At 39.8% G+C, this 27,318-nt stretch overlaps 1 protein-coding gene across 1 annotated transcript; it reads left to right on the top strand.

Moving 5' to 3' along the window:
- Window positions 1–285: 285 nt before the first annotated feature.
- On the top strand, window positions 286–25,539 carry LOC140240531 (uncharacterized). Its single transcript, XM_072320298.1, has 12 exons — window positions 286–439; window positions 943–1,146; window positions 8,618–8,721; window positions 10,605–10,722; window positions 13,575–13,757; window positions 14,555–14,685; window positions 16,401–16,557; window positions 17,305–17,447; window positions 21,378–21,483; window positions 22,535–22,738; window positions 23,466–23,581; window positions 25,166–25,539. The coding sequence occupies exons 1-12, from the start codon at window positions 286–288 to the stop codon at window positions 25,520–25,522; spliced, it is 1,977 nt and encodes a 658-aa protein (XP_072176399.1). The 3' UTR covers window positions 25,523–25,539.
- The last annotated feature ends 1,779 nt before the right edge of the window (window positions 25,540–27,318 follow it).

The raw sequence follows: 27,318 nt of genomic DNA on the forward strand, positions 1-27,318 counted from the left end.
CATCGTTTTATTAATGGTTTGATTGGCTAACGTTGTCAGCAATCAGCTTCCCGCGTCTTTCGGAAACTTACTTGAGATAATCCAAGAGGTAAGTTATGTAAAAAATGGAATAAGTTTGTCGCCCTCAGCGACCGGCCAGTAATTGCCCTCTCCCCGTCCGATGCATGTCCTACCTTATACTTTTCTGTCATCGGTTTACCCTAGATAACCAGGCCACGGTCAAAACTAATATTCTCAGGGGTCACTTGCGTCCCTTCCCCCTGCATTAAAAAATGATACTGCAAGATGAGGAAATGTCGACTGGCATATCAGACCAGTGAAATCCTCCGGGGGGAATGCCGGAGGGCCGAGTGGTTTCGAGTGGTGCGGGCGGTCAGACAGGGCTGCAACGGAAGCGATTCGGTTCACGACAACTTCACACCCCAACGCAAAACAAATCGTTAGGGACTAAAGGAAATGACAAGCGATGGGCATTGACCGGCAATTGTGAAAATTTCACACCCTACACAAAGGAAATCTTTAGGGACTACGGGAAATGGCGACCGATGGTCATTGATCTGTAATTTCACTACAATAATAGCTCGGAAAGATCAAGATTATGCCCATTAAAGCGGCAAAACAGAATACACTTTGGGCATAAATCTTTGCTCCAAGGCAACTTGTGTGTCTATACGCCCGATGTTGGTGTGGTTATATAAGATTTGGGTCACGCAGCCTGTTATTGTTTAATTTCCTAATAATGCGAGCGTTTCCATTGGTCTTGTCTTTAATGTTCATAATAACGCTGAATAAGCCCTCCAAGAAAGTAAAGTTTTAAACTTGTTATTTTTCAAAGATTTTTGATTGAATGTCTGTAAATCTGTATGTCTGTCTGTATGTATGTGTCAATGCGATACTTAAATTTGAATCTTTCCTTCCCCCCCCCCCCCCGTTCCCTGACAGCTTACTGCCAAGACGAGAGGGAATTTGCAAATGGCTTCGTGGTCTACAAACTCAGGAGCGAATCGTTCTTCAGCCAGACCCAGCTGGTAGCGGGAATCAAGAGGAGGTACCGCTGTTCCCGAGGCTACCTGCTGAGGGGACATTCCCAGTCTTTGTGTACGGCGGGTGGGGCGTGGTCCCACGAACCGCCAACGTGTGTGCCGAGTGAGTTCCTAGTTCGACGTATCATATGATAAATCTCTTTCGTTTGACCTTATTCCCGACATTCATATCATAATGCCCTGTCTAACGTAAGTTTTCCTTCTGATACATAGAGAGCAAAAATTGAAACATCCAGGCATTTACATTCTTTTCATTTTTCCTGCATTTGTTGAATAATCTTTGTCGATCTCCCACCCCAAAAAAGGAAAAATAAAAGATATCCAAAGTGCTTCAAGCTAGTTTTGTAAAGTAATGTTTGAAGGCTGTATATTTTAGTAATACACTCATGTTTCATTGAACTTTGATGCAAAACATGAACGCCATATTTATTCCTTATAACAAAATGTTGTGGCGACGCAGAAACAATACAATTAAGAGAGGCAATGGAGTTGTTAAATTTTTGCACTGTATCTTAACATTTTACATAATACTATCATAATGCTATCCATACACACACCGTAAATAACGCTCAAAATAAAATGTCCTCATTATTATTTATTTGTAGCAGAGAGCCCAGAATTTCCACAACTATAGTGTTTATAGTTCATACTGGATTCGGCAAAAAGCATGCTATAGTTTGATGCGTTTAATGACACTGCTTCATCTACAGCAAAGTTATAAATCATGCCGACTTCAGCGCATAATAATAATCTCTATCTGTTTTTAAGAACATCCACGCAAAAAGAACAATCACCCATGTTCTATGCTGGTTTTGCAGCTTACGCGCATGCGTCCTTGCCCATCGCCACAATGATAGGTTGACATACGGTACCCTGCTCCAGGGGCCCGTTGCATAAAACTCCAACCGGACTTTTTTCCGGTTGAAATCACAAAATTCCGGTTGGAAGCTCCCAACCAGAGTTTTTATGCAACGGATTTTACATTCTTAGATTAGCAACCTTAAAAAATTCAGGTTGGGCAAATCCCAACCTGAATTTTTTAAGGTTGCTAAAAAAGTTTTATGCAACGGGACCCAGGTACAGCGAGGTAAGCACTGTTTGCGCACCCGTCCCGCTTCATCATGAATATTCATCAGGCAGTAAGATACTGTACTAGTAAGTGCCAAGAACGCTGGATAGGTGCCATAGAATGTAAAAAAGGTATCGCCGGGAAATCTCGAAAAATTGCATCAACGGGGAGTGTAAAAACGTCTCTCCGGGATATGGAAAATGTTTAGTTTTGCCGGGAAATGTAAAAAACGCTGCCGGGAAGTGTAAAAATCATGTTTTTCCACGGTATCCGGATACATGTAGATGATGAATATTCATGATAAAGCGGCATGGGTGCCCCAACAGTGCTTACCGTACAGCGAGGACACTAGGAACATCCCCTGTGTATACAGTGCATACATGTAGTAATAAATGAAGTCCATATATTACTTCTGTTCCGCTACACTCAGGAGATCAATTCACTTTCTATGTTTCCATTCACCTTCTCACTGACGAAATATCATTATGTCGATGTTAAAGGGATGGTATAGTATTGGTGGTGATCAGGATTGAGCTTAACCTTTTTGCGAGATACAGTGTACCAAGAAACCACTTATGAAAATAGTACAGAGCATACCATTCCAAAAGGAATTCAAAGTTTATTTGATGAAAATCGGTTTTGAAATGGCTGAGACATCCAAAAACAAAGTAACACAAAGCAATTGTAATAAAAGGTGGGTTCCACGTTTTATTAGGATCGCTCTTTTTTGGATATCTCAGCCATTTCAAGAACAATTTTCATCAAATAAACGTTTAACATGTTTAAGCATTCTTGGAATTACATGCTCTTTCATATTTCAGAAGAGGTTTCTTCCTCATCAAAAAAAAAAAAAAAAAAAAAAAAAAAAGTTTGAAACCTGAAGTTAGGACACAACCACGACTATACGAACCCTTGACATACGAACATGCTTTGATGTGCCCCTTAAAAAGGCATTCAACCATAGAACACAACGAACACAATGGATGAATGTCACGTTAAACATCATCTTCATCAATAGGGCCTATACGTCGACAAATCGATTGTAGACATGCTTGAGTGTGAAAAAAAAAAATCATCACCAAGTTCATGGCGAGGAAGATTTGCTTGACGAATCTTTCCAAAAGACATGAACTGATCAGCAAGACTTCGTCTGCTGGCGATAATTTCGTCATTCGTTAATGACGGTGTCACCTAAATGGACACTCCCTTGGCAGCGGCGGAGTGTGTGCCGAGATAGCTGCTTCGCTTCTCATTGTCAGGTGCCGTTGTAATTGTCTTAATCTCGACGATTAGCCCCATTTCAGCCCGGGCGGGAATGACATGACAAAAAAAAAAAATCGCCGACTCGCTGGCATCGAAAGAACCACGCGTCGTCTTCATTTGGGCTTTACCATGTTTACTGGGCAGAAATCTGCCCTTGTGATCAGAATGACTTGCGCTCACTCGTCACAGAAGACACTCGGCAGTGAGTGCATGTTGCATGCCAGGAGGGAATTGCCCCCTCCCCCGCATACGGAGAAGACTCAATCCTTATACCCAACCTACGCATCAAGGCGGGTCATATTCTAAAAAAACAGAGTCATTTTATTTCAGCATCATCCGCCTTATTTCTTCATTGACAGTCATATCCGTTCCGGTAAACGCGCAAATGGCGCGTTCACTTTGTTCACTGGGAGATCCCTTTGATATTGCGTTCGGCAAATATTGAGACTGAACATTTTCATTATCCAAAGTCAATGTTTCTGGTTTTTCCTACACGTTTAAATTTGCTTTCTTTCTTCGAAGCATGCTTTGAAATAAGAACTGACAATTTGTTTCCAGAAAACTCCAGCGACATTTATTTGTGATATTGATAAAATATTGAGCAATTTTTGAATAATGCAGCAGAAATCAAGCTAAATTGCCTCATGCGTGTAAAGTTGCCTCTATGCGCGATGTCGAATGCTAATAAGCCAACATTTTTTTCTCTCTTTACGAGTTCTTTATTCAGTTTGTTTAATTCATTTTGGTTTAACAACATGTATATCGTGCACATCAATTCAACATCAAAGACAGCTCTATGAGAACAAGTACATTAGCGACAGGGAAACGCGAACAGGTTTTATTAAACCACGGACACGGGACAAAATTCATAATATAGCAACAAATCCATTTTGAAATGGTCGTCTGCTCCCTGAAAGTAGATGAAAAGCGGCAGCCAAAACCATGAAGGGTGAACGCACTTAGAGAGCGCTACTGCCACATTTATCAGTGTTACCAGCGGTCAAAAATTTGACATCAATGAAAGTTCGAAAAGGTCGCTCCGTGAAGGTTTAGTTTAACCCCAACCTTTGATTTTTTTTTTTACAAGTTAATCCTCTTTTCACAGTAACCTGGTGTGGATATACTATAATCCAAAATTGTCTTATCTCGTAGTCGAAAGGCGAAATGTTAAGAGGACCTGACATGACCGGCTACGGATTGATTTTCAGGCTTAAGGTAGGCTTAAACTTCTCACTGTTAAATGATACGTATAGAGATGGTTTGGTTTTTGAGACAGGGCACTTTGTCATCCTGGGAAAGTTCTTGGAAAAGGTGTGGTATACAGTTGCTTACATCCAGCAGTGGTATCGAGCAGGTCATGCCCAGATTAAGATACTAAAAGTCTTGATCATGCTGATGAAGGTATGCTTCTATGAGTTTGTGAATCACCTAAACCGTGAACCCGCATTGTCACTGTGATAGTTTCTTAGCTTGACAAATTGTTGTTTTGACAGAGTCAGTCACCACAAGACATGTGCTACCTAGGGCGGTGATCCCTCGAGTTAGAATAGGACGTCTCGCCCTTATTTTGCTGAATTTTATCGCAAACAGTACAGCAATTCCCCTCCTCCCCTTTCCCCTTGGATCGGATATATTATCCGCTTAACTATAAAACAATGATTCTACCCAATGAACATTTTTTTTTTCTCCAAGTCCCTGATGAATGGGGGTAACAAATGGACAAAATTTGTGAGCGAAGGTTCAACGGGAATGCATGCATGTTCAGATTTGATATTAGCAAGCAGAGCTGCTGCCTGTATGTGAGCTAGTTATCACTGTAATGGAAATCCCTTTCACGGAAGTAAAAGTGCAAACCTTGTGCAAGAAGTAATAACCATTTTCATAATCCCTCTAAATAAATACACCCCTATTCTAAAAAAAAAAAAAAAAAAAAAAAAAAAAAAAAAAAAAAAAAAAAAACGAAAGACAAAACTATCCAACACACAGACAAACAAACAATATTCAACGGGAATGTCATCGGCATGGGATATTGTTTGGATATTGTTTTCAGATTAATTTTGTAGATCTGTTGGATGATGTGAGTCCAACGATATCAAGACGAAAATGTAATACATACCATTATAAATGGAGCTTTCCATCTCATCATTTGGAAGGATTTTCTCTCTTTTTTTTTTTATAACAACCTACCGTTGTATTAAATGTATGCAGGAATTCAGTTTTGTGCATGTGTTACGCTAAGTTATATAGTATGTATTTCAGTTATGTAATTGTATTGTGTACAATGCATATGATTTTTTGATTCGCGGACAGGCCGAAAAACAGCCATCTGGCTGAGCCCATGTACCGTGACGAAATAAAATAAAATAAAATGAAATGAAATGAAATGAAAGGAAATGGAATGAATGAATGAATGAATGAATGAATGAATGAATGAATGAATGAATGAATGAATGAATGAATGAAAGGATGAATGAATCACTACTCTACTGAATAAAGAAGTTCGTTTACAAGTTGTTTTCTTACGAAAATAATATATTCCCCAAGATACCTTACCAACAAGTCATTACAGTGATTTTTTTTTCAGCAAGATCAATTAACATCAGCTGTTAGCATTTCTCACGCTATATACTGTGCGATTAGAAATTTAATGACACTTTGACCGCGGATGGACATTCCTCACGCATGACCAACATGTAGGCCTACGCACCGCAAGGCGGCACCAAGCGAGGTCACGTGTTAATGTGGATATTTGCTTGGAGATGACCCCGGACAGTAGATGCTTGTAATTGAGCTAACATGTCTTGCATCCTCCGTCCCCCCCCCCCCCCTATTTTGCAGATATGATCAGCAGGCTGCGATATGACGGAAAGCTAACATGTCTCTACTGATGAATCATCTCAGAAATTGCGATCAAGTCATGTTTCTTCACGCCATTACTCGCGCAATTTGAGCCAGATGTTTGCCAAATGTTCGGCTTGATACTTTTTGGATTTATCGAGCGCGATCTACGGCAGATCTGAGCTCATCAGGACGGTGGTGGCGTCCTTGTCTGTCAGTTTCCCTACTCAAAGGCTAATGCCTTGAGAATAAAGTGACACTTTGTAACAAGAACATAAGAAAAGGGTGTCCCCTGAGTAGCATATTCCTTAATTGATGATCGCATTAGTCTTGAAGTTTACTGCTTCCATTAAGTTTGTCCTTTTATGGCCGTAACAGTTAACATCTTAATAGCGAACGTTGCCAGCAGATTGCTTCATAATAAAATACCCAGTCAGGCAGGGGTCATTTTGCTGAAAGATGACTAAAAAATAACGCAAATCGTACCTTGTTGCGACGTTACAAGATTAATTTACAAGACTGTACAAGCTTTGAAAATGCATTGCACATTGATTTAATGATTTCTTACTTTCTTGGATTTCGTAGACAAGTTAGAGTGAATGTTGTGTCAACAGCGATCACAATTTTGCTTCATTAAACTGTAAAGCTTTTATTTCGAAGCTATTATTATGATTTAAAGGTATGAATGCAATCATATTATGTCGAGCAATGTCCAAAAGGACAACACTCAATGCAACATAAAAATGTTGCAAATAATGTCATTGCTGCCGTATATAATTATAGTTCATTACCCACAGGAATTTCACGACTCTTCGTAATTCTCTCGGCCTGCATGCGCAATCTCATACACGATGCAGAATTCATTTGCTATAAAAGAAAGAATGCATTTGCTCACTCTTTCTCGATTTTCAGAGACTAATATGTGTATGCAACAGCATGGTAAATGGATGTTTGATGTAGAAAAATGTATAATAGGACGTAATATAAAGAATAGGATGTAGTACATTACGATATAAAAGCGATTTTCACGTCGTGTGGCCAGTGAGCGCTACAGAAGTCATTAGCGGCGCTCTTAATCTAATAGATCGTATCATCCGCCCTTCGATCAACTCACATAAATTAAGCCGAGGAGTTTGTTGTTCGTTCTCCTCTTTGATTTACTGGGACGGCTTGCGAAGCCCTCTCCATTTTTTGACGGAGGACATTGGAAGAGATGATTAATAAGGATGCTATCAGTTCGCAGACTCATGAACGACCTCCCATTCTCACTAATCAGTCAGTACAAGTCGTGCACGGGCCCCAGCGGCTACCGCGTGTCCGCTGGCTGAACTGTCCGCTTGATTGTACGGTAGAACCAGTAGAACGTCATTTCAAGTCGTACGTACCTCTCCGATGCGCTCTATAAGATTTCTCAAAAGACAAAATCTTAAGACAGAGGTGCATAGCTGATATACTGACACACAAACTTTTTTGAGTTTTCCTTCAAAATTGGTGGCCTGAGAGTTTGTTACGCTGAGTTGACCCATCCATTTAGCGCATAATCGTGACTCGATGTCGTCGTAAAACATTGCATTCTGTCAAATATATACAAAAATGAATCAAGATTGTGCATGACAGTCAGACGTTAACTAAGATACCAATATGAAGAGGGTTTCCCTGAAGACTGCAACATTTAAAGTCAAAGCTAAGCTGTTTAATCCCGCTTACTTTGTGTTGATGTTTAAAACGATGGTACAAAGACTGGTGCAAAATTGTCGAGTTTGGCTCACCCAGTCACACTCGCCGACTAAAAGTAAGAAACCCAACCACGAAGAACACTAACATCAGTTAAAAACAACTTAATAAGTAGGTAGGCAACCAGAAAAATAACAAAAACATTATATCATGAACAATGAAGACAATCAAACAATCACAGTTTCAAATGGTGACACGACATTAATTTGCTCTTGCGACTGTTGCTCCGGTCTTATTTTCTCCAAGAACTGAGGGTTATTGGGTTACGGTTGTGATATGGGGTTTAGGTTTAGTTTGATGTGAGGATTGGGTTTAGGGCTTTGTGTGTGGGTATAATTATGTTTGGCTTAGCGTGCAGATATTTCATGGGAGCAATAATCATTGTCGCAGGATCAAATGTCATGGAACCGTTTCAAATGCACACCACAATATTGTCACCGTCACATATCTATCAAATGCATAGAAAAAGATTATAATCGAGTTTGAATTGAAAAAGGTATATAATCTGAGCAAGTACCCCTAATCTTTAAGTATCTTCGTGTTCTATCAACATAGTTCAAAAGAAGTTGATCAAAAGAAGTCGCAGTAATTTAGTAGACAGAAATGGGCGCACTCTATAAGGCTGAACATGACTTTCATCATTGTGTGTTTATTTTCTTCCTCTGTGCAGAGGGTTGCGCTGCCTTACGGAAAAAGGAGAATAGCATAGCGTACGTGGGTTACACCCGAGACAAGGCGGGAGATGGACGCTATCCACACGGCACATCGGCTCAGGTACGTAGACCCAAGACTATATACGTGGCACCACGCATGTATTATTATCATTATTTTTTTTTATATATTTATTTATTTTTTTATTTGACATTTGGCAACACATCTCTCTCAAGATGCAGGATAACCACCATGTTATCATAATATTGTACGAAGAATATAGGGCATATTCATGAATGATTTATTCAGTGATATTATTGGCATAGCTCATTAAAATGCGTCGTGAATTCGATTGATTTATAAGCGTGTATTATTATGAGACACGTTTAGTGGTACAATGTACCATCAAAATTTATTTGTGCCCTACTATGGGCGTAATGTGTTATATCTGAATGAGTAGAATGCGCTATATACAGCAAAATCAATCGAGAGTGACATTTAGTTTTAAAGGGATATGCTTGCATTTTGATTTATCTGGCAAGACAAAGAATAAAATAGGTAAGTGACGTGTCAACATGAAATGCTCATTGACGTTTTGCTCATAAAACATCGCTGAGCATGAGAATCGACAACATTGACATGTAATAGATAAGGAGATGACGTCAAGAAATCATCTAAAAAGAGAAAGTTCCAGGCAAGTATGAATAGTGTCAAGGATGCCAATTGCACTATAGGTATTTGCGATTCACTTGAATGGTATATCAACTGCGAAGGTACACGTATAGGTAAAACATATAGGTATGTTGACCAAAGATATATATTGCATGCCAGACAGGTGGATGAAAAGAGCGGGAAATTGGAGCAGAATTGGGGGCGGAAATAGCCTGATCTGAAATTACCTGACAGGAAGCAATCCAATTACGTAATTAGGATTGAAAGCTCAGGTCTCCAAAACAAAACACCAACCCGATTTGCACAAACAAGCAATTGCTTTCTTTTTTTCTGGGTGACAATTGTTTGATATAGCTTTCATCTACAGGATATTATATAATGCTTGAATTGGTTTCGCCTAAGCTGCAACATAAATACTTCGTGTAATCATATAACTCGCCATATCCTTTGACATAACAGATACATTTTGCTAGCAGTTTGTACGGCCACTGTGCGTTAAAAATGCCCAGAAATACCTGCTATGAATTACTTGATAGTTTTCATCAAAGAATTGAAAAGAGAAACAAGATCATAATAGTTTCGTTGAACACGTACGATTCGCTTGTTTAGTTGCTCTTGTCACAACGAAGTAGTCATGGTAATGGTGTAAGTTTATAATTATGTGTGATCATCACAATAGTATATATCCCCGATCTTGTCACAAATAAAAACCAGGGAGGTGGGCAACTCATTTTAACAAACACTGCCTTTTGCATTTGCAGTATGATGAACGGATGGATGAACCGAGGATTCATTTTGATACCTTTTCGTGTCAAACTTTGCTTACGTAAATCTACTGTATATTGTAACTTGTTTCGTGCTTATTTTATTTTCAACGCCATCCCTGATTTCTCAGCTTAGAGGTATTGTTTACCATTGGGAGGAGTGATAAAAAAATGTTTGAGTTATCACTTTTGATACATATGTGTAGGTCACTTGTATCGCAAAACATGCTACGATATAAAGATTTCGCAATAAATTCTAAAATGTAAGGAAATGTCACTATTTTTCTTACTAATCCATATCTGTAGACATTTTTAGTCGTAATATTGATTGCATTTCGCGTAATTAATTGTTAACAATACTTCATATTGATTATAATGATTGCAATGTTTACGTTGGTTGTTCCTATCCCTAACTCACATTTTAAAACTATTTTGAAGCACTTAGAGCTGGGTTTTGTTTCATATGCAAATGTGGTAAATGGTGTCTTTAAGTCGTGTTTTTTTTTTTCGGTCCCACCTCTCTGTATGCCCCCCCCCCCCCCCCACACACACACAATACCCTGTCTGCAGGTGTTCTGCGAGGAGGGGAAGATCCTAGTGGCAGGAAACGGCTTCGCGGAGTGCACAGCCGGTCAATGGCTGCCCCTCATCCCACTATGCTACGACATCGAGGCGGTGTCCATGGGCGGTAAGTCGCCGATCCTCTGTGTGACTGATACTCTCAGTTGAAGAATATACACAATATTATATGTCGGAAAAAACTCAAATATACAAACAACAAACAAACAAACCCGAGAACTTCAAAGTGGTAGAGTTTGGAGTGAAATCGGAACTCTCTTGATATAAACGCGGAAGACAACTAACCGTCAAACCATCTAACTGGACTGAGGACCGCAAATACTTGAATGATCCTCGGAATCCACAGAAACATGATTATCTTGTGTGTTTCAGGATGTTTCCTTTAACAACATTGACTTAATCACCCAGGAGTTAAGGTTACATAAATCGTAAATTTTGCTCTCAAAAATTTCATTGTAAAATATGTTGGTATCAGCAGTAATCAGTGTTTTTACATCTCCAGCAGTGACGCCATTTTGATGCTGCTAATCGTGTACCGGACGTGCGTACTACGTCTACTCGGTCAAATTACTAGTGATGAGCCGTCAGTCGATCGTCGCGCTATATGAATTCTTCATCTCATTATAGAACTTTGTTATCTCATATCCTTCGCGGTCACAAAGAATATCATCACAATGACCATGGCATACACTGCTCCTTGAGAAATATCATGATGACCTGCTGGTCTAGGTCAGTCAACATCAACTCTTGGGATTTGTTCTTCTTTTTTTTTTTTTTTTGTTCAATCTCATTATGACTTCTCTGAATTTTCAAGAACCAAGAGCTCTAAAAGGACAAGAGTTAGTTCTGACTCTGAGCGTAATAATTACTGATAGTTTTTAACATCTTCTGTACATCCGTAATGATAATAAAGCTGCAAAACTGTCTGCCACTTTTCCGCCATCTCAAATCTATCTGCGATATCTACCAGAAATTACCCTAAATTTACGATGTGACATCCAACATGATAAAGATGCATGATGGGCAGCTGATGTTCTGGGCCCCGTTTAATAAAAGATGTCAAGATGGCAACTCTTGCTAAAATAGCAACTCCTCGTAGCGATTCAGCCAATTAGGAAGCTGGATTCCTGTCGGTACCATGACAATTACCATTCCAGCAAAAAAAAAAAAAAAAAAAAAATGCTATCATAGCAACGTTTCCATGAAATGGGGCCCAGGTTTGTTGTTTTCTTGTTTCTTGTTTTGTTTTGTTTGGCTTTCTTTTTCTTTTCTTTTTTCTTTTAAAGTGTACAGTCATCGATTATGAAAGTGCATCGACCCAGGCAAAAACGTTATCTCTCCAATCCTATGTACCCCGCATGCGCGGAATGAGATACGAATACACCGATAAAGCGATATTGTATATTTCTTCTTGTATCCTTCATCCTCCGCAGCCTTTTCCTGATCTCTCTTTCTCTCTTTTCCTCTCTTTTCCTCTCTTCCCCGTTTTCCTTCCCCTCCCTCTCTCCACCTCCTCTCACTCTCTCCTGTCCATTCTTTCTTTCTTTTGGTATATGTATCCGTTTTTCATACATTATCCATGATCTGTCTATCTGTTATATATCCCTATATCACTCTATCTATTTATATGTTTATCTATCTATCTGTCTATCTTTGTATCTATATATCTATCTATCTATCTATCTATCTATCTATCTGCCTATCTATCTATCTATCTATCTATCTATCTATCTATCTGTCTATCTATCTATCTACCTATCTATCTTTCTGTCTATCTCTCCCTATCTTTCTATCTATCTACCTTACCTCTCCAAATTCATACACCGAATTTCCAGTTATATTAATACCGGATCCATAGAGCTTTTGGAAGAAGAATGTAGGTCAAGCCCTATACCCCGGTTCAGAGGCTGAGAACTTAGCTCGGATAACTTATTAATACTAGCCAGGGCTTTGTCAGATCTCTCCCAGGATGTTCCGTAGGCTATGGCGGTTTGAATCGCGCCCAAGCCCGTCTTACTGGGGAGTTTAAGAGGGTTTCGCATTACCTCTATACATCGATTTGGCTTCCTGTTCACATTTTAATCGTGATTGAAAATGACCAAAACAATCGGGGAAAAATTAAATGGGGGCAGGTGTATGCACTCTTGTGGTGTTGTTTACCGATCTCTGACATCAGATTGACATCATGCACCAAGGGACCAACTTTATATTCATATCAACTCATGCTTCGGATTTCTTTTTTCTTCTTCTTGATTTCTTTTTTCAACAGTGAGAGATTAAGAAGAATGACGCGACATGTGCCTATCAACATTTTAATCGCCAATGTTTTGTAGCTATAACCAACTTTTGACATCGCGGTGATTAAGATTGTCCTTTTTTTTCTCTTGCACGCAGCTGTATAAAGATCCAAGAAAGTGTCATCGTTCTATCTGTATGTAGGGAATATTTTGTAATCATGAATAGAATGTGCATGAGATAATGAGGGTCATATGGACATTTACAATATTTACTAAGAAGAAGATAATTGAGAAGTAAATGATTTTACTTCGTGCTTGTGGTCATGTTGACACGTGCTGGAAAAATAATTTTAGAATGAAGAGCCCCAAGCACCAACCTCTCAGTTATCCAGTGTGAATGATCAAGACATAATTCCAATAAGCTCTTAAAAGTTCATTTCGAAATATTATTCTGTATAATTGTCTTTTGACATTGTTTGATAGTTAAAGTAGAATATTTGATACATTATGTTATACGTACCAAGATGTAACATTGGAATTTGACATTACATAACTTAGAGCCAATAACCCACTCACTTATTCAGACCTTAAACCATGACTAGAGGTTGTTAATATTACCAGACACTCAAGTCGGGAACAGACACGAAAGAAACGGGTAGGTTGGAGTTAGGCCGATTCAAACCCACGGTGACGTCATGAAAACTTTTGACCAATCACCATGCAGAGGACTCGTGCCCGATCCCGTACATCTGGGCGGGGCAGCTGACCAGTGGAACAGACGGCGGCCACGTCCCAAACGGCATACAGGTGGACTTCGAGTGCCTACCGTTTGCCGAGAAGGCCTCCATCTCCCCCGTGATGTGTCTACAAGGGGAGTGGTATCCGGAGGAGCCGCAATGCAGGCCAAGTATGTCACGCCCACCTCCAGTAAAGACAGGTGTCTCTAGGGAGGTGGTATACCGCCCAACGCCATGCTCATAAAGGGAGATGTGAAGTTTAGCGGAAATTAGGATAATCTGTTCAAACATGAAGAATTTTCATCAAGGTTTTTGGTTAAATCCATGTGCCGTTATCGCTAGACAAGAAGGCTGCAGCAGCATCACAATGATGTCAATTAAATATGACGGTATAAGGAAAATGTGACATAAGAATTCCATGAAATTGCATTTTTGATATAAAAGTACATTCATACGTTAAATACAGTATCACTCCACCGTCCTTCTGTAGGAGGTATGTTTCATAATTTTTCATCATCATCATCACATCATCATCATCCATTATGCTTGATCCTGCCATTTTGTTATTGTTGTTGTTGTTGTTGTTGTTGTTATTGTTGTTGTTGTTGTTGTTGTTGTTGTTGTTGTTGTTGTTGTAATATGTTGTGATGTAATGTTCTGTACGTTGTATCTCGTAATGGCAGATTGACAGATGATGTCATTTCCAAAATCTTGGTTTGGAATGTTTTTGTGGGCGTATAGTAAAAGAAAATCATAAAATATATTATGGCACATATATCTAGATACCTTGTATTCTTTTGGCCACTTAAGTGATGATCAGGTTATTATGAATCAATACAAGTCAACATGTACTTGCATTGCATATAATTAGAGGTTAGTGATTGAACTAGATTCACTGACTTGCGATTCCAGGGCGTGTCCATAGGGAATGACCATCTTAATTTTCTGTTCATCCATTTTTCCTCAGAGCATTGCCCCATGCCACAGTTGACCCGCGGTCTTCGGATTGTCAACGAGCCGTCCAATGCCATCCTCCCACACAGCCAGAATTTGACACTGGAGTGTTCTTCAGCCTACATCATGGAAGGCGCTTCACAGGTACTTATTTTATGCCCGCCATTGAAACCTTCTATTCATAAACCCCGTAGCAAATGCATGGGAAAAACTACCGGCACGAGAAACCGGTAGGTTCAAGGACATAGGCCCTATTGGCACGTGGAACAGAACGTGGACGGTAATGATTTGTGCACGTTGGTAGTGAGAAGCGTTGTTCGAGGATACCAGTGGCAAGGGAGGGCTCGAACCCCAAAGCCACTCATAGATTAATGCAATGAACTCCTGAGAACTCCACAGTATATACCCGTAGTGACCAAGGTACAATGTAATCCCTTTCACCCAAAGTAAACAGCACTAATTTTACCAAGATGGTAAGATTAAAGAAACAGTTATTAGTACAATGTACTGTGAACCATAATTAGTACGTGAGCATATACTTATGTGCATACTTATATGATTATTCAAGAGAGTTCTAGAGGGCAGCTTTTAATCGTCTGTGGGCGTACCATGTATCTTTCAAATACTGACCTGTCAGCTAAACACACAGTGTATGAGTCATATTTTCATTTTATGGTTTTCCCTGAGAGCGATAGAAAGATCCTTTTTATACAGCCACTTTTCATTTATTGAATCTCTTTATTATTTTCTTATCTATAATATCTTGCTGTTATTGATTATGGTCGTTTAAAGTATTCGTGTTTAATGGTCCCGAAATTTATACACTTTGTTGTAAGTGAAAACTAACATGAGAAGATATATATCCTTTGTTTTTGTTTTTGCAAACGGAAGCAAAAGAAATAATTAGAATCTGGTGATAGCACGGGTGGATTGTGCCTCCTCTTTGGAAAAGGAAAACTCTCTAGTGCAAACAAAACTTTACAGATGACGGACAATAGTTGTTGTTTTTTTAAAGATCATTATCCTGTCCCACAATAATCTCATCATAGTTTTTGTGTGTGTGTTTTTGTAAGTATGCTTTAGAAATACAATTTATAGGGTTATACGATACAGAGCAAATCAATGTGTGTCATGGCAAGCGGAAACTGAGAACGGAAAACGTGACGGTAATGGACACTGACGTCACAAACGGACAACCAGGAATGTAGCCTTGGTTGAGAGATAGCTGTTTATTGACAGCCTATCGGAAGGATAGTTTATCGCGAGACCTCAGATGTGAGAAAGGTCAAAGGTCGTAAATGTGTCAAGTGTGCCCTCTCTTGCCACGCCAGTGACGAGTCGGCACAGATGCGTCGAACGCCGAACCCTGCGCAAAGCTAAGTCCGTTCGCCATCCGACGTGCCACTGCCATTATTTTACAGGCATTTCCGAATCTAACGATATGGCGGATATTGAACTAATTTATGTGATCTGTCTCTCCGTTTATCTTTACCATGGCAAGTGGAATGGAATAAAATCTACACCGTCGTGATTTCAAATGTGTTTACAGTGACATGTTCTTATCTTAACGCAGTTTGTTTACTATTTTGATGATGTAATTATATGTTTATAATCATCTTTATGATCGATGCCCTGCAGGGTGAATTGCAATTCAAGGGAAGGAGACCGTAAACTCTCCACACATGAATTGGACTGCTTCAGATAACAATCACTAATTCTATGGTAGGAGAGTGGTGATGTAAACGAGTTCGGACAAACATGGCATAGTCATGGCTATCGAAGAAGGGGTAACGTGGCCAATGTGAAATCATACATGATGCCTTTTAAAAAGATATGTCCTTCCTTGCCTTCCCCTCTAGATCACGTGTTGGTACGGGGACTGGGCCCAGAACGTGCCCACCTGTTCGACGCCCACGACAAAGGCCCCAACTCGGGCACCAAGGAGCGAAACCCCGGAGACCTCTACCACCATCAGTACTACCACCACGGAGGAACCTCGGCCATTGTTACCGAGACGTAAGGGAGTTCCATCATCCCCAATAACCATACCGTACGACCCCTCCCCCCTCCTCCTCCTCACGTACCACCACTCCCACAACCTACTTTGGTATTGTCAACTCGTCCTTAAAGAATGATCATAACATAATACAATGTACTGTTTTTAAGTCCATTTAGCTATTTCTATGTCATTTTGTATTTCGACACTGAGTCAGGTCCTGAATCTGAACTGAAGCTACTGAACGCACAAAAATGACTCTTTTGTTCCTGTTAACTCTTTATAAGCCGGCTAGTGCTTAGAAACGTCCTATGATGTAAATTAAAAATGATGAACATTGTTAATATTACAGTGTATTATTATTATTATTATTATTATTATTATTATTATTATTATTATTATTATTATTATTATTATTATTACTACTACTACTACTACTACTACTACTACTACTACTACTTCTACTACTACTACTACTTCTACATGTACTATTTCTTTGACCTTCATTATCATTATTGATAACTGTTTAAGATAAAGAATATAAAACTAATAACGAAAAGCTGAATTCATGGATCAAAATAATGGTGAAGTCAATGTAAACTTGCAATCCCACGCAACCAAATCCACACACTTTCTCAGAGTTATTAAAAACATGTTCCTACGGGACTGCATTCCTTCGTTCAAATGCAACGTATCATTGGCCTTCAGAAGTATTACTCGTAATGAAAAATAATGTTTCTGTCGGATGTATATCCTTCGTCACGCAGTACCGGGGGAAGACTACACGCAGTGCGGCAAGGCTGGAGATATCGGGCAGAAGCTGAGGGGGCGAGTTGTCGGGGGATACGAGTCGAATGAGGCGGCTTGGCCGTGGCAGGCCGCGATCTACTGGCAGAGGGCCGACGGTTCGGTAAGTCTAATTACATTGTCTGATGATCCATGCAATGTGTCGTACCCAACCTCAACATGTCTCAGCTGAAGACGACATTGATATCTTCGAAGAGATGTGATACCATGCTGTTTTGATTCCAAGACGTTACTATGCTCCGCAGACTAATTTGATCAGGCACGTCAGGGAGGTGATTTGATCAACCATAGAACCTCAGTTCTCCTCATAGACGCGGGGTGCCTAATTCAACAAACTTTAGCCATGGGGAGAATATGTAAGTTATCTCTTACATAATAAAACAGGATATACTAGTCTTGTGTCATCATTAAAAATCCAAGCAACCAGGGGGTTCCCATCCGATCCCTCTTCTAAATAATCCCCCCCCCCCCCTTCGGTGAGGACGCTAGAACCTCCAACGAATTTAGTACAGATTTCTTCTTTCCTTCTAACATCAAAATACCAGCAAGTATTCTCCATAAAAGAAACAACAACAACAAGGAAAAAAAAAACAAGGCTCCGTGAGTGCAGCACTTGCAATGCAAAACACAGTGGCTATTGAAGACAAGAAGGATTTGTTTTGTTTATTCATTTTCCATCTGAGAGATGGCTGGATAGTCCTCAATGGGGTCCAGTATGTGAAGTGAGACCACTTAACCGGGTTAAACACCCTGCTCTTTACGATGAATGAATGAAGCGGGATCTTTTACGTGCATGAGTTGTTACTCTCTTATACTATACACGGGACCTTCATTTTATGTCATATCCGAGGGACAGAGTGTTTTTCCTCTTGCTAGAGGGGACGGTTTGCTTACACACAGCATTGCTCAGTCCAGACTCGGGTTCGAACCCGGGCCGCGTGATCGTGAGGCAGACGGCTACCGACTGAGCCAACTCACCGACAAAGAAAGAAAAAAAAAAAGAAACTTGAGTCCAACAAGATACATCGTATAGAAAATTCAATTGTTGCAACGGATGGATTCGAGCTAAAACTCTACAAAATGATTATTTTAAGCATTTCTCTTTTTTATTGACGAAGCAAGTGGGAGCCTGTGTTTCGTGAATATTCGCATTACAAAAATGTCAAAAGTGGAGATAAAGTATACCTGCATTACACGGTTTGTTTTTGATTGGAGCACAAAAACATTAACCTGAAACTACAACTAAAAGGGTCGAAGGTATAGTCAGTGATATTGCTGTAGTAATGATAGAAGATATCTCCTGCGGCCGGTTCAAGCCGTTGGGTGGATTAGGATCGGTTGTTGGCGTACTCAAGGCATACTCTGTCGCCATGGTAAAGGGTTCCTGTAATAAAAGCTGATATTGGTTATACTCTCTTCGTCGTTTGAATTATGATGGGCGTTCTCCCTAGTGTAAAAATCAAGCAAAGCTAGTTAAAGTAGTCGTTCTAAATCTGCAAAGAGATTCTACATAGTTCGTATTCAATGGTTTTTGATGTTGACGCGAGTTGAAACAAGACGTGTCGTTCGTAGTATCGGAGCTCGTCTGCGGAGTGAATGAGCTATGTTAATTGTATACAAGAGGTGCATGAACAAGAACATTGAAATGCACCAAAAGGTATGAACTCCATCATCGCAATTTCTGCTGCGGTCTTTTTTGTCTACGTTGCACTGAGCAAAATGACTGACTGCAATACAAAGACCAGAGATTTCTTGAAATTTGGTCAAAACCATAGCTGCGATAATCTGGAAGTTCGCGACCGCAACATACAATACCCGCGCATCCCTCGCGGACACGAGTCGTGTATCTCCATAGGCGATCACTCGAAAGCCCCGCAAAACCCGGGCCATCGAGCCAGCTGCTGGTCTCGTGTGGGGAAACCACCCCCTCTGTAGGCGGAAGTTGTCACATCCTTGCTATCGCCTGTTGGATCTGTGACATGAACAGACTTCCCTTATTCCTCATTTTTTGACCCACTCAATGTGTGGTTAAAGGAGAAAACAGCTCTAGAGAGAGAGACCAGAAAGGCACAAGGACATGATCCACTTAATATTTCAAAATGTCAGTGATCCACACTCACTGAAGCCATTTTCCTATTTGTGGTGATGGTTGTGGGCCCATCTTAAATTGTTTTTGGCGCTGCTGCTTTTGTTGTTGCTATTACTATCGTTGTTATTGTTCCTGTTGTTATATTGTTGCCAACTGGTTTGATCTAGCTCACGTTTTTTAGTTTTTTTTTTTTTCTGCGCAACACTTTCTGTTACTGTTATGAAGTGTAACAATCCGTTTCATTTGTGGCAGGGTGAATTTCCTTCTTATGTATCATTTCTTTTTCTTTTTTCTTTTTTTTTAACCAATTCAACTTCTGGCTTCCATGCACAATTTCCATTGATCATAACGGAAAAATACAAAGAAAAAGATTAAGACTATTTTGAAATATCTTTCTGAATCACAATCTCGATGCAAAAATGTATGGAAATGTGTGGAACTTTCATTTCCATCCAATAAATATCTTTGACCTTTTGACTCGCAGTGATACTATTCACGTTGTTTTGTGTGTGTGTGTGTGCGTGTTTTTTGTGTTGTTTTTTTTTTCGTTCAATCAAAGAACATGAAATCTTTTTTCATTCATCCTGATTCATTTCCGTAACCGTCTGTTTTTACCAAATCCACGCAAGCCAGGCAAGGTACTTTCTTCATGATACTGCCAACATGTCTCCAAATCGGTGGCCGCAGCGCACCGTACGTCCGACATGCCGAGATTTAATTAGGACCTGAATTTATGTGTGGTTTGCCCGCCGCTTAGGAACTTATAATTTGTTCTCATTAAAGTTCATAAATATTTGCTTCGAGTCATTCAATTTTCGGCTCCAAATCAGCCTTATTGCATTTAGGCATGCACCCATTTGCCCCCGACGTTCACGTATCAGCGTACGCCTGGCTGAAATTTGCCTGCGTTGTGCCAACACATCCCCTGACATTTGGTTTTCCGATTCGCGGGTGATATTGATTCCATGTGATGTAAAATGTACCTTGCACGCCGCGTTTTGTTTTGCTGTTTTCTTTTCTTGTTCGGGTTGTGACCGTACGTGAGTCAGTAAGCGGGGTAAAAACTTTCCATAACGCCTTCCTCCGTCTTGCATAGCCTCAGCTCGGATCAGGGCAAGAGGAGGGCCAGGTTTCCGTGAAAGCTGAAGGGGCTTCCTACACGGGAATGTGTTGTTTTTTTCATCAGCGAAACCACATTTCCCACCCTGATAAAATCAACTTCTGACCCGTGTGTATATCATATACAAAAACAAACGAGCACATTATACACCAAAAGAAAAAAAAAAAACCCGGGGTGACACAAAAATCACCTTAAACCCTCTCAAATATACTGTTTAGAGTAAATAGTCAGGGATTACAAAAAAAAAAAATTCAACATGCATCAAAACTTACTAAAATCTATTAAGTTTATTACTCGTTGTTTGATTATATAACGCGCTGCGTAACTACCTTACATAGTCCCCTTTTTGCCACTTTTATTTTAAAATGATAACAAGAGATTAATTAAGCAGAGGGGTGAAGAAATGGGGTATGAGTTTTCTTCAAACTGAAGAAAACTTTTTTTTTCCATTTTACTCTTCTCGTGCGACCACCGTCCTTGGCAAAATATTGGTTATGATGTTGCACTCTTCATCTTGCCTGGAAACGTCAAATTACAGCCAGAAAGCATCGTAAATGTTCCATGTCGTGAATCTATTATGAGTTGAAAACCGAGCTGAGTTTTCCATTAAAAAAAAACCCTATCCATGTCAGCGTTCACTTATAGCAATCAACAATAAAAACCCCTTGAGTTTTTGAGTCTGCAAAATAGATCTTAGTGCCGAATTTTGTTTTTGTTAGCCAGACAGAAATTTAGTGTATGAGGATTTATCGACAGAGAATTTGACTTATACAGAGTTAGCAAGTGTTCATTCTGTTTTCTGTTGTGTTTTCAATTCTGTATAGTGGTTCTTCTTCTGCGCCGGATCCCTGATCAGCAACGACTGGGTGATGTCGGCGGGACACTGCTTCGGCTACGACGAGGATATCCAACGACTCCAGGTCAAACTAGGTACCGATCACCAACTCGTCACTTTATTGTCTGGGTCAATGATAAGACCTATACTCACCGTCAACACAAAATTTTAATGCGCGCGAATTTCATCAGAAACTGACGTCTCCATGGCTTCGATCGTATAGCTTGTAATCGGTAGTTAAAGGGATGGTATAGTATTGGTTGAGGTGAGGATTCAGCTTGCGAGATAGGCCTACTTAGATGCCACTTTATGAAATGTTAAAGGGCATACAATTCTAAGAGGAATTCAAAGTTTATTTGATGAAAATCGGTCTTAAAATGGTTGAGATATCCAAACACAAAGTAAAACAAAGAGATCTTGGTAAATAAAAGTGGATCCCACCTTTTATTAGGGTCGCTTTGTTTGGGATATCTTAGCGATTTCAAAACCAATTTTCATCAAGTAACTTTGAATTCTTTCGATATATGTAATTATGCTCTTTCATAATATTTCATAACAGACTCCTCGTCTCAAGAAATCATCATAAAAAACGTTAAAAACCTGAAGCGTCATCTCAACCAAAACTGTATCATCCCTTTCTAAAGTGAGATTATCTCTCTGCTTGGCTGTGAATCGGTGAGGAATGGGCATCTCGCATTTATACATTTACTAAACGATGAGGGCCTCTTTCTGCCCTCTGGAGGAGAGTCCCTTCATCTGGACAGGGACCTACAACTTTGTAGGTCCATGATCTGGAGGACAGTCCCTTTAAAGGGACTCTACGATGGAGGACAAACTGTGACGATCTGAAGTATTGTCGCATTGTTTTTGTTCCCTTTTCTTTCGAGGTGTCCTATCTACAGACTCCGTTTGGATCGAGTAAGATTTAATGTCGTTGTCCTTTTTGTGAATAGCAATATTCACAAAATGCCAAAGATGTCATTCTTCAACATATGACATTAGGCCTATGTTCATTGTGTGGTCATCGGGAAGGAACTATAAAGGCATTAACATGCGTGCAGGTCACTCATAACATAGCCAATAGTGGGTTAGAGACGATGAATGTCAAAATTGGATTGTAAAGACTCCATCTTGTCTACCCTCCAGGACTGACGCATAGAATCAGGGACCAGAACACGGACAGGGCCCAGGTGTTTTCCGTGAGGGGGCTCTACCTCCCCAAGGAGCACGACTTCATTGACTTCGACTACGACATCGCCCTCATTCGGCTGGATCGGTCCGCCGTCCTCGGCCCGTACGTTCGACCAGTCTGCCTGCCGCCTGAAATAACCAACCAGGACGAAGATCCAGGTAGGCCAACCATCCTACTCTCAGTCAATCCCCAATCATTCCGCTGGCCATTTTTATCCACAAAATGGAATTTAACAGAGACTGCACCGTGCACAATGGCAGCATGCAGTGGTATTTATTGATGTCATTGCCAGCATGGATTTGAGATAATGTAAACGTCTATACTGACTTTGCTAAAATTATTTCTAACTGTGCACGTTCTTCCGGAAGTAAGTGAAAAGGATGAGCCGGCTTGATTTTCGTTTGAATAAGGCGATTGTCTAAAATGCATCTTGTTTTAATTATCTACACGTTGGGCAATACTGTAGTCAACAACCGTTGACAACGATGCAAACTGTGATCACATCGAACAGTGACACAATTTTATCTGTTGTCAAATCCAGTCAAATAAAAAATATTTAATGTACTGCGTTTTTTTTTTTTTTTTTTGTCGTGTCGAAACTGTGCAGAAAACATAATGTAAAAATGAACGCTTAGTCTAATGAGTGAATTGAACGCGGTACATAAATATGGTACGACAACAGCACAATATATCATATAAAAACTTCCATGTAGAATGTAGACACATTTACACTTAAAAACTGCTAGTTGATATTGCATGTTACAAGTAATTAGACAGATTTTGACGAATATTGAGTAAATGAAAATAATTTGTATACATTCAACATTTTTTTTTTTTTTTTTGCTGCAATGACCTTTTTCCATCCATGTGATCTTCTCCAAACAGAGCGACTGGTTGCCATAAATTCGTTTGGAATGGTAACAGGTTGGGGTCATAGCAAGCCAGTGGCAGTCAACAGCAGTCAGTACGCCATCTACGAGGACGTTCTACAACAGTTACAAGTACGAAACATATTTTTTTCTCTCTCTCTCTCTCTCTCTCTCTCTCTCTCTCTCTCTAGCTCCTCTGTATGCTGCGTAGTTATCATTTGTAAATCAATGATAACTCCATAGTACACCCCAAAACAGCTCGGTAGTCATGACATATTATCATCACTGAAAAAAAAAAATATACGCGAAACATTTATTTGATGATTAATTAATAAACGATGTGCTATTTCATAAAAACGATATGTACATAATAATATTTTTCGTTTCATGCCATGAGAACAAAATGACTTTTTGAGAAAATAATCAGATATGATTATTAGTTATGTCATATTAACACTTTTTTGTATCAGGTCAGTTCAGTTTATCTATTCATTTTTTTATTTCATTCATCATAAAATACATGAAAATACAAAGACACATACAACTACAAACTTAAACAATATATTTCATGTGAATGGGAATCAACAAAAAGAACTTTAAGGTCCTAATACACGTTAACCCCGGAAGTACAAAATATCACATTAACCCTAAAAGGGCCGGGGGGGGGGCGGAATCCGCCCCCCCCCCCCTCGACGTTTCGCGCTATAATTCTGTAACGCGAGAAGGCCTCATCGCGAGGCTTCTTGACTTTCTTCGTTCAAGTCTCGCGCAACTTTTGAGACCAAATTTGCAACGTCCGCGCATACTTTTGCGAAGCCACGCCCATTTTTGTAACGGAATGTCGCTCCAAAACGGGCACAATTTTGTGATTTTGTGTACATTTCCTATGGAAAACAGTGCTCTGTCATGAAAGGCATAAAAACCTGATTATTTTTACAATTAATCACTTTCATTGATTAATTTTGTGCTAATTATGGTAGAAAAGTGGTCAGTGACAATTTCCAATGAAAAAACAAAGAAAAAACAAAAGTTGAAAAACAGAGAAATACATAAGAAATTCTGAAAACAATAAAATACATAAGAATTGAAATGAGTTTTGGAAGTTTTTGTGATGTACAATTGTTGAATATGCTAAAACAGATTTACAGATCAAAAATTAGACTCTCAATGCTTTTAATTAAGCTAAAATATCACCTTGAGCTTAATTAGCATAATTAATTAATTAAAATTAGAAATTGATTGTTTCAAAAAATCTTATAACACAATCTTGTAGATTATGACGCGGGTCTCACGCATGCAAAATTTCATCGCGATCGCACCACCGATGGCCGAGATCTCGGGGGGGGGGGGGGGCGGAATCCGCCCCCCCCCCCCCCCCCGGTCTGAGCATAGCCAAAAAAGCCCGGCCCTTTAGGGTTAAGAGAGACACAAAACACAAACACCACCGTACGATCATAGAACTAGATAACATCACAACAAAAGCATAATTCAAACAAATCAGTAACGGAAAGAATACAAACTCATAAGATGATCTTTATATGCACGTTTGAAACCATTAAGGAATGGAATATTTTGAAAAAACGAGCGGTAAACATCGCATGTCCTCCAATATAGAAAGGTCATTTGCATTTGGTGAATTATGATAAAAGTGAATAAGTGCTTGGGAATAAATGTGGGAAATGCTAATTCTTTTAATTAATTTTTGTGTTTGGTCAGATTCCAGTGCGGCCTCGTCAGGCGTGCATCAACAGTCTCCGGAGCGTGGGTGAGGACGAGGCGCAATTTACCGTCAACATGTTTTGTGCAGGCTACAACCGGAAGCCGCTGGACACATGTTTCGGTGATTCCGGTGGGCCACTGATGCGCCACGTAATGCATCCGGTGACTGGTCGCGACGGGCTGCAGCGAACGCAGAAGCGATGGGTCCAGATCGGCATTGTGAGCGCGGGAAAAGGCTGCGCCGTAGAGGGACAGTTCGCCTTTTACACGCATGTCCCACGGATGGTAAACTGGGTGTATTCGGTCATTCGAGGAAACCACTCTGTGTCTGAACACGACATTATTCAGGTATAAGGATTACTTCATGGAACGTGTCTCATAGCTTCTCTTTATGTTGTCTTCTTAGAAGAATTTGTACCAAGACTATAGAAGAAACTCCATCCTGTTCTTGCATCTATCAACTCTTGCTATGGTTGCTGCAGCACCAGCTATCGCACAAACTCCCCAATCAGGCAAGCCCGTCGCTGTTCCAGTCAAGGAATTTACTTGCCGTGTGATGACCACGCCCTCGCGTCTCCGGAAGATGTCATTTCGGATTTGTCATCAAGTGTCAAAGGTTACACTGGGTCACTCAGAATCAGCTGTACAGGCCTAAACATGTGACAAACAACGTGAGGTGCTCACTTCCAAGACTACTGTTCCACAGGTCCACTGTGATCATCGTGTTCTTCTATGCAAACGAAATCCAGGGATTTTGGAGCGTTTTAGTAGGCACAGACCGATAATGAGCCCTAGCTCTATACCTGTTTCCTTGGTTTTGTTTTTAGCGACAAGTGATGATCCGTTTGGAGTTGGTCTTGTCGTGGTAAAAATGAGCGTTCTGGCTACCTTGACGAAATTGCTTTAACAGGGTACTAAACGGTGCGAGATGGAATTAACATGCCTTTTCCTATTTATTCCCCCTCATTGTTGCTATTTTCTATCAAGTTAGTACACTGTTGTTTCAGTTCCGAATTGTAGCCAACTATAGCTGCTGCTCCGTGCATGTATGCAACGTGAAAAGTTACTACCTTTATTGTTTTAATATGTTCTAGCTGACAAATCCAGCAAAATGATTTCATGGTGACGCGAACTGGAAACAGCTATGCAGAATATGCAAGAATGATATGTATATTCCAAATCAAAATAAATTGTTTATAACATTATTTATGAAAAAAAAAGAAGAAACTTGTTGACATCTTGTACCATTACATCAAAGTTATTATTGGCATTCGAATGTAAATAGCTGTGGTTGTACAAATATTCGTTCAATTATGGATTGTACATTGTTTATTTGTCAAGTTTTACGTGACAAACTTTTCGGTCAATATTGCCTGCACTGACACGATGATACGAATGATGAGGAAGTCAGCCCGTAATTCATGCTCTGTTTCAAATCTTTGCCTGCAGTATTTCGCTATACATTATTAATTATGATGATATAAGTGGTTTGACTGTTTGCAACCGCGTGTGCGTTTTGCAATGAAGGTGAAGTTCGTGGTATTCAGAATACATTTCGTACATTTATAGTGTACAAACAGAACTATCTCGAGACCCCACCCTCATGAGAAGAAAAAAAACAAACAAACAATGTGCTGAAACGCTATCTGGCTATTTTAGTTTTGAGAATTGTTAATTTCTTCTTTGACCTCACGCGACCGCTACTGTAGACTGTACGTGACATTGTGCAAAAACAAGATACGGACGGTAATCAGAAAGTTAATGGCAGAAATCCTTTATGCACTTACAAATAAAAATAAAAAAAAATCACTCAGGTTCAAGTTATTCCGTAATTTTTTGTAGCGTCCGTTTTCTCACTTTCCAATCATTATGACCACTTACAGGATTGTTTCTTCACTTCCTGTGTCTATCAATGTATTAAGCAGCATACCAGCAGGCAGAAACAGGTTTTAATAGGTACATCATTGCAGTTTTACTGGATAAAACATACATGAAAATATATTTTGTGTGAACCTTGAGCAAAAACTGCTTGAAACAGAATTCATCGAAGTAGATTATGCACCTTCTGTCAATAATATTATGTCCACTGATGAATTTCAGAGTTTTGCACTAATGCGCCTAAAGACCTATAATACACTAATCACTGCCAA

This window comes from Diadema setosum, chromosome 17 (assembly GCF_964275005.1).
Source record: "Diadema setosum chromosome 17, eeDiaSeto1, whole genome shotgun sequence".
Taxonomy (NCBI): Eukaryota; Metazoa; Echinodermata; class Echinoidea; order Diadematoida; family Diadematidae; genus Diadema; species Diadema setosum.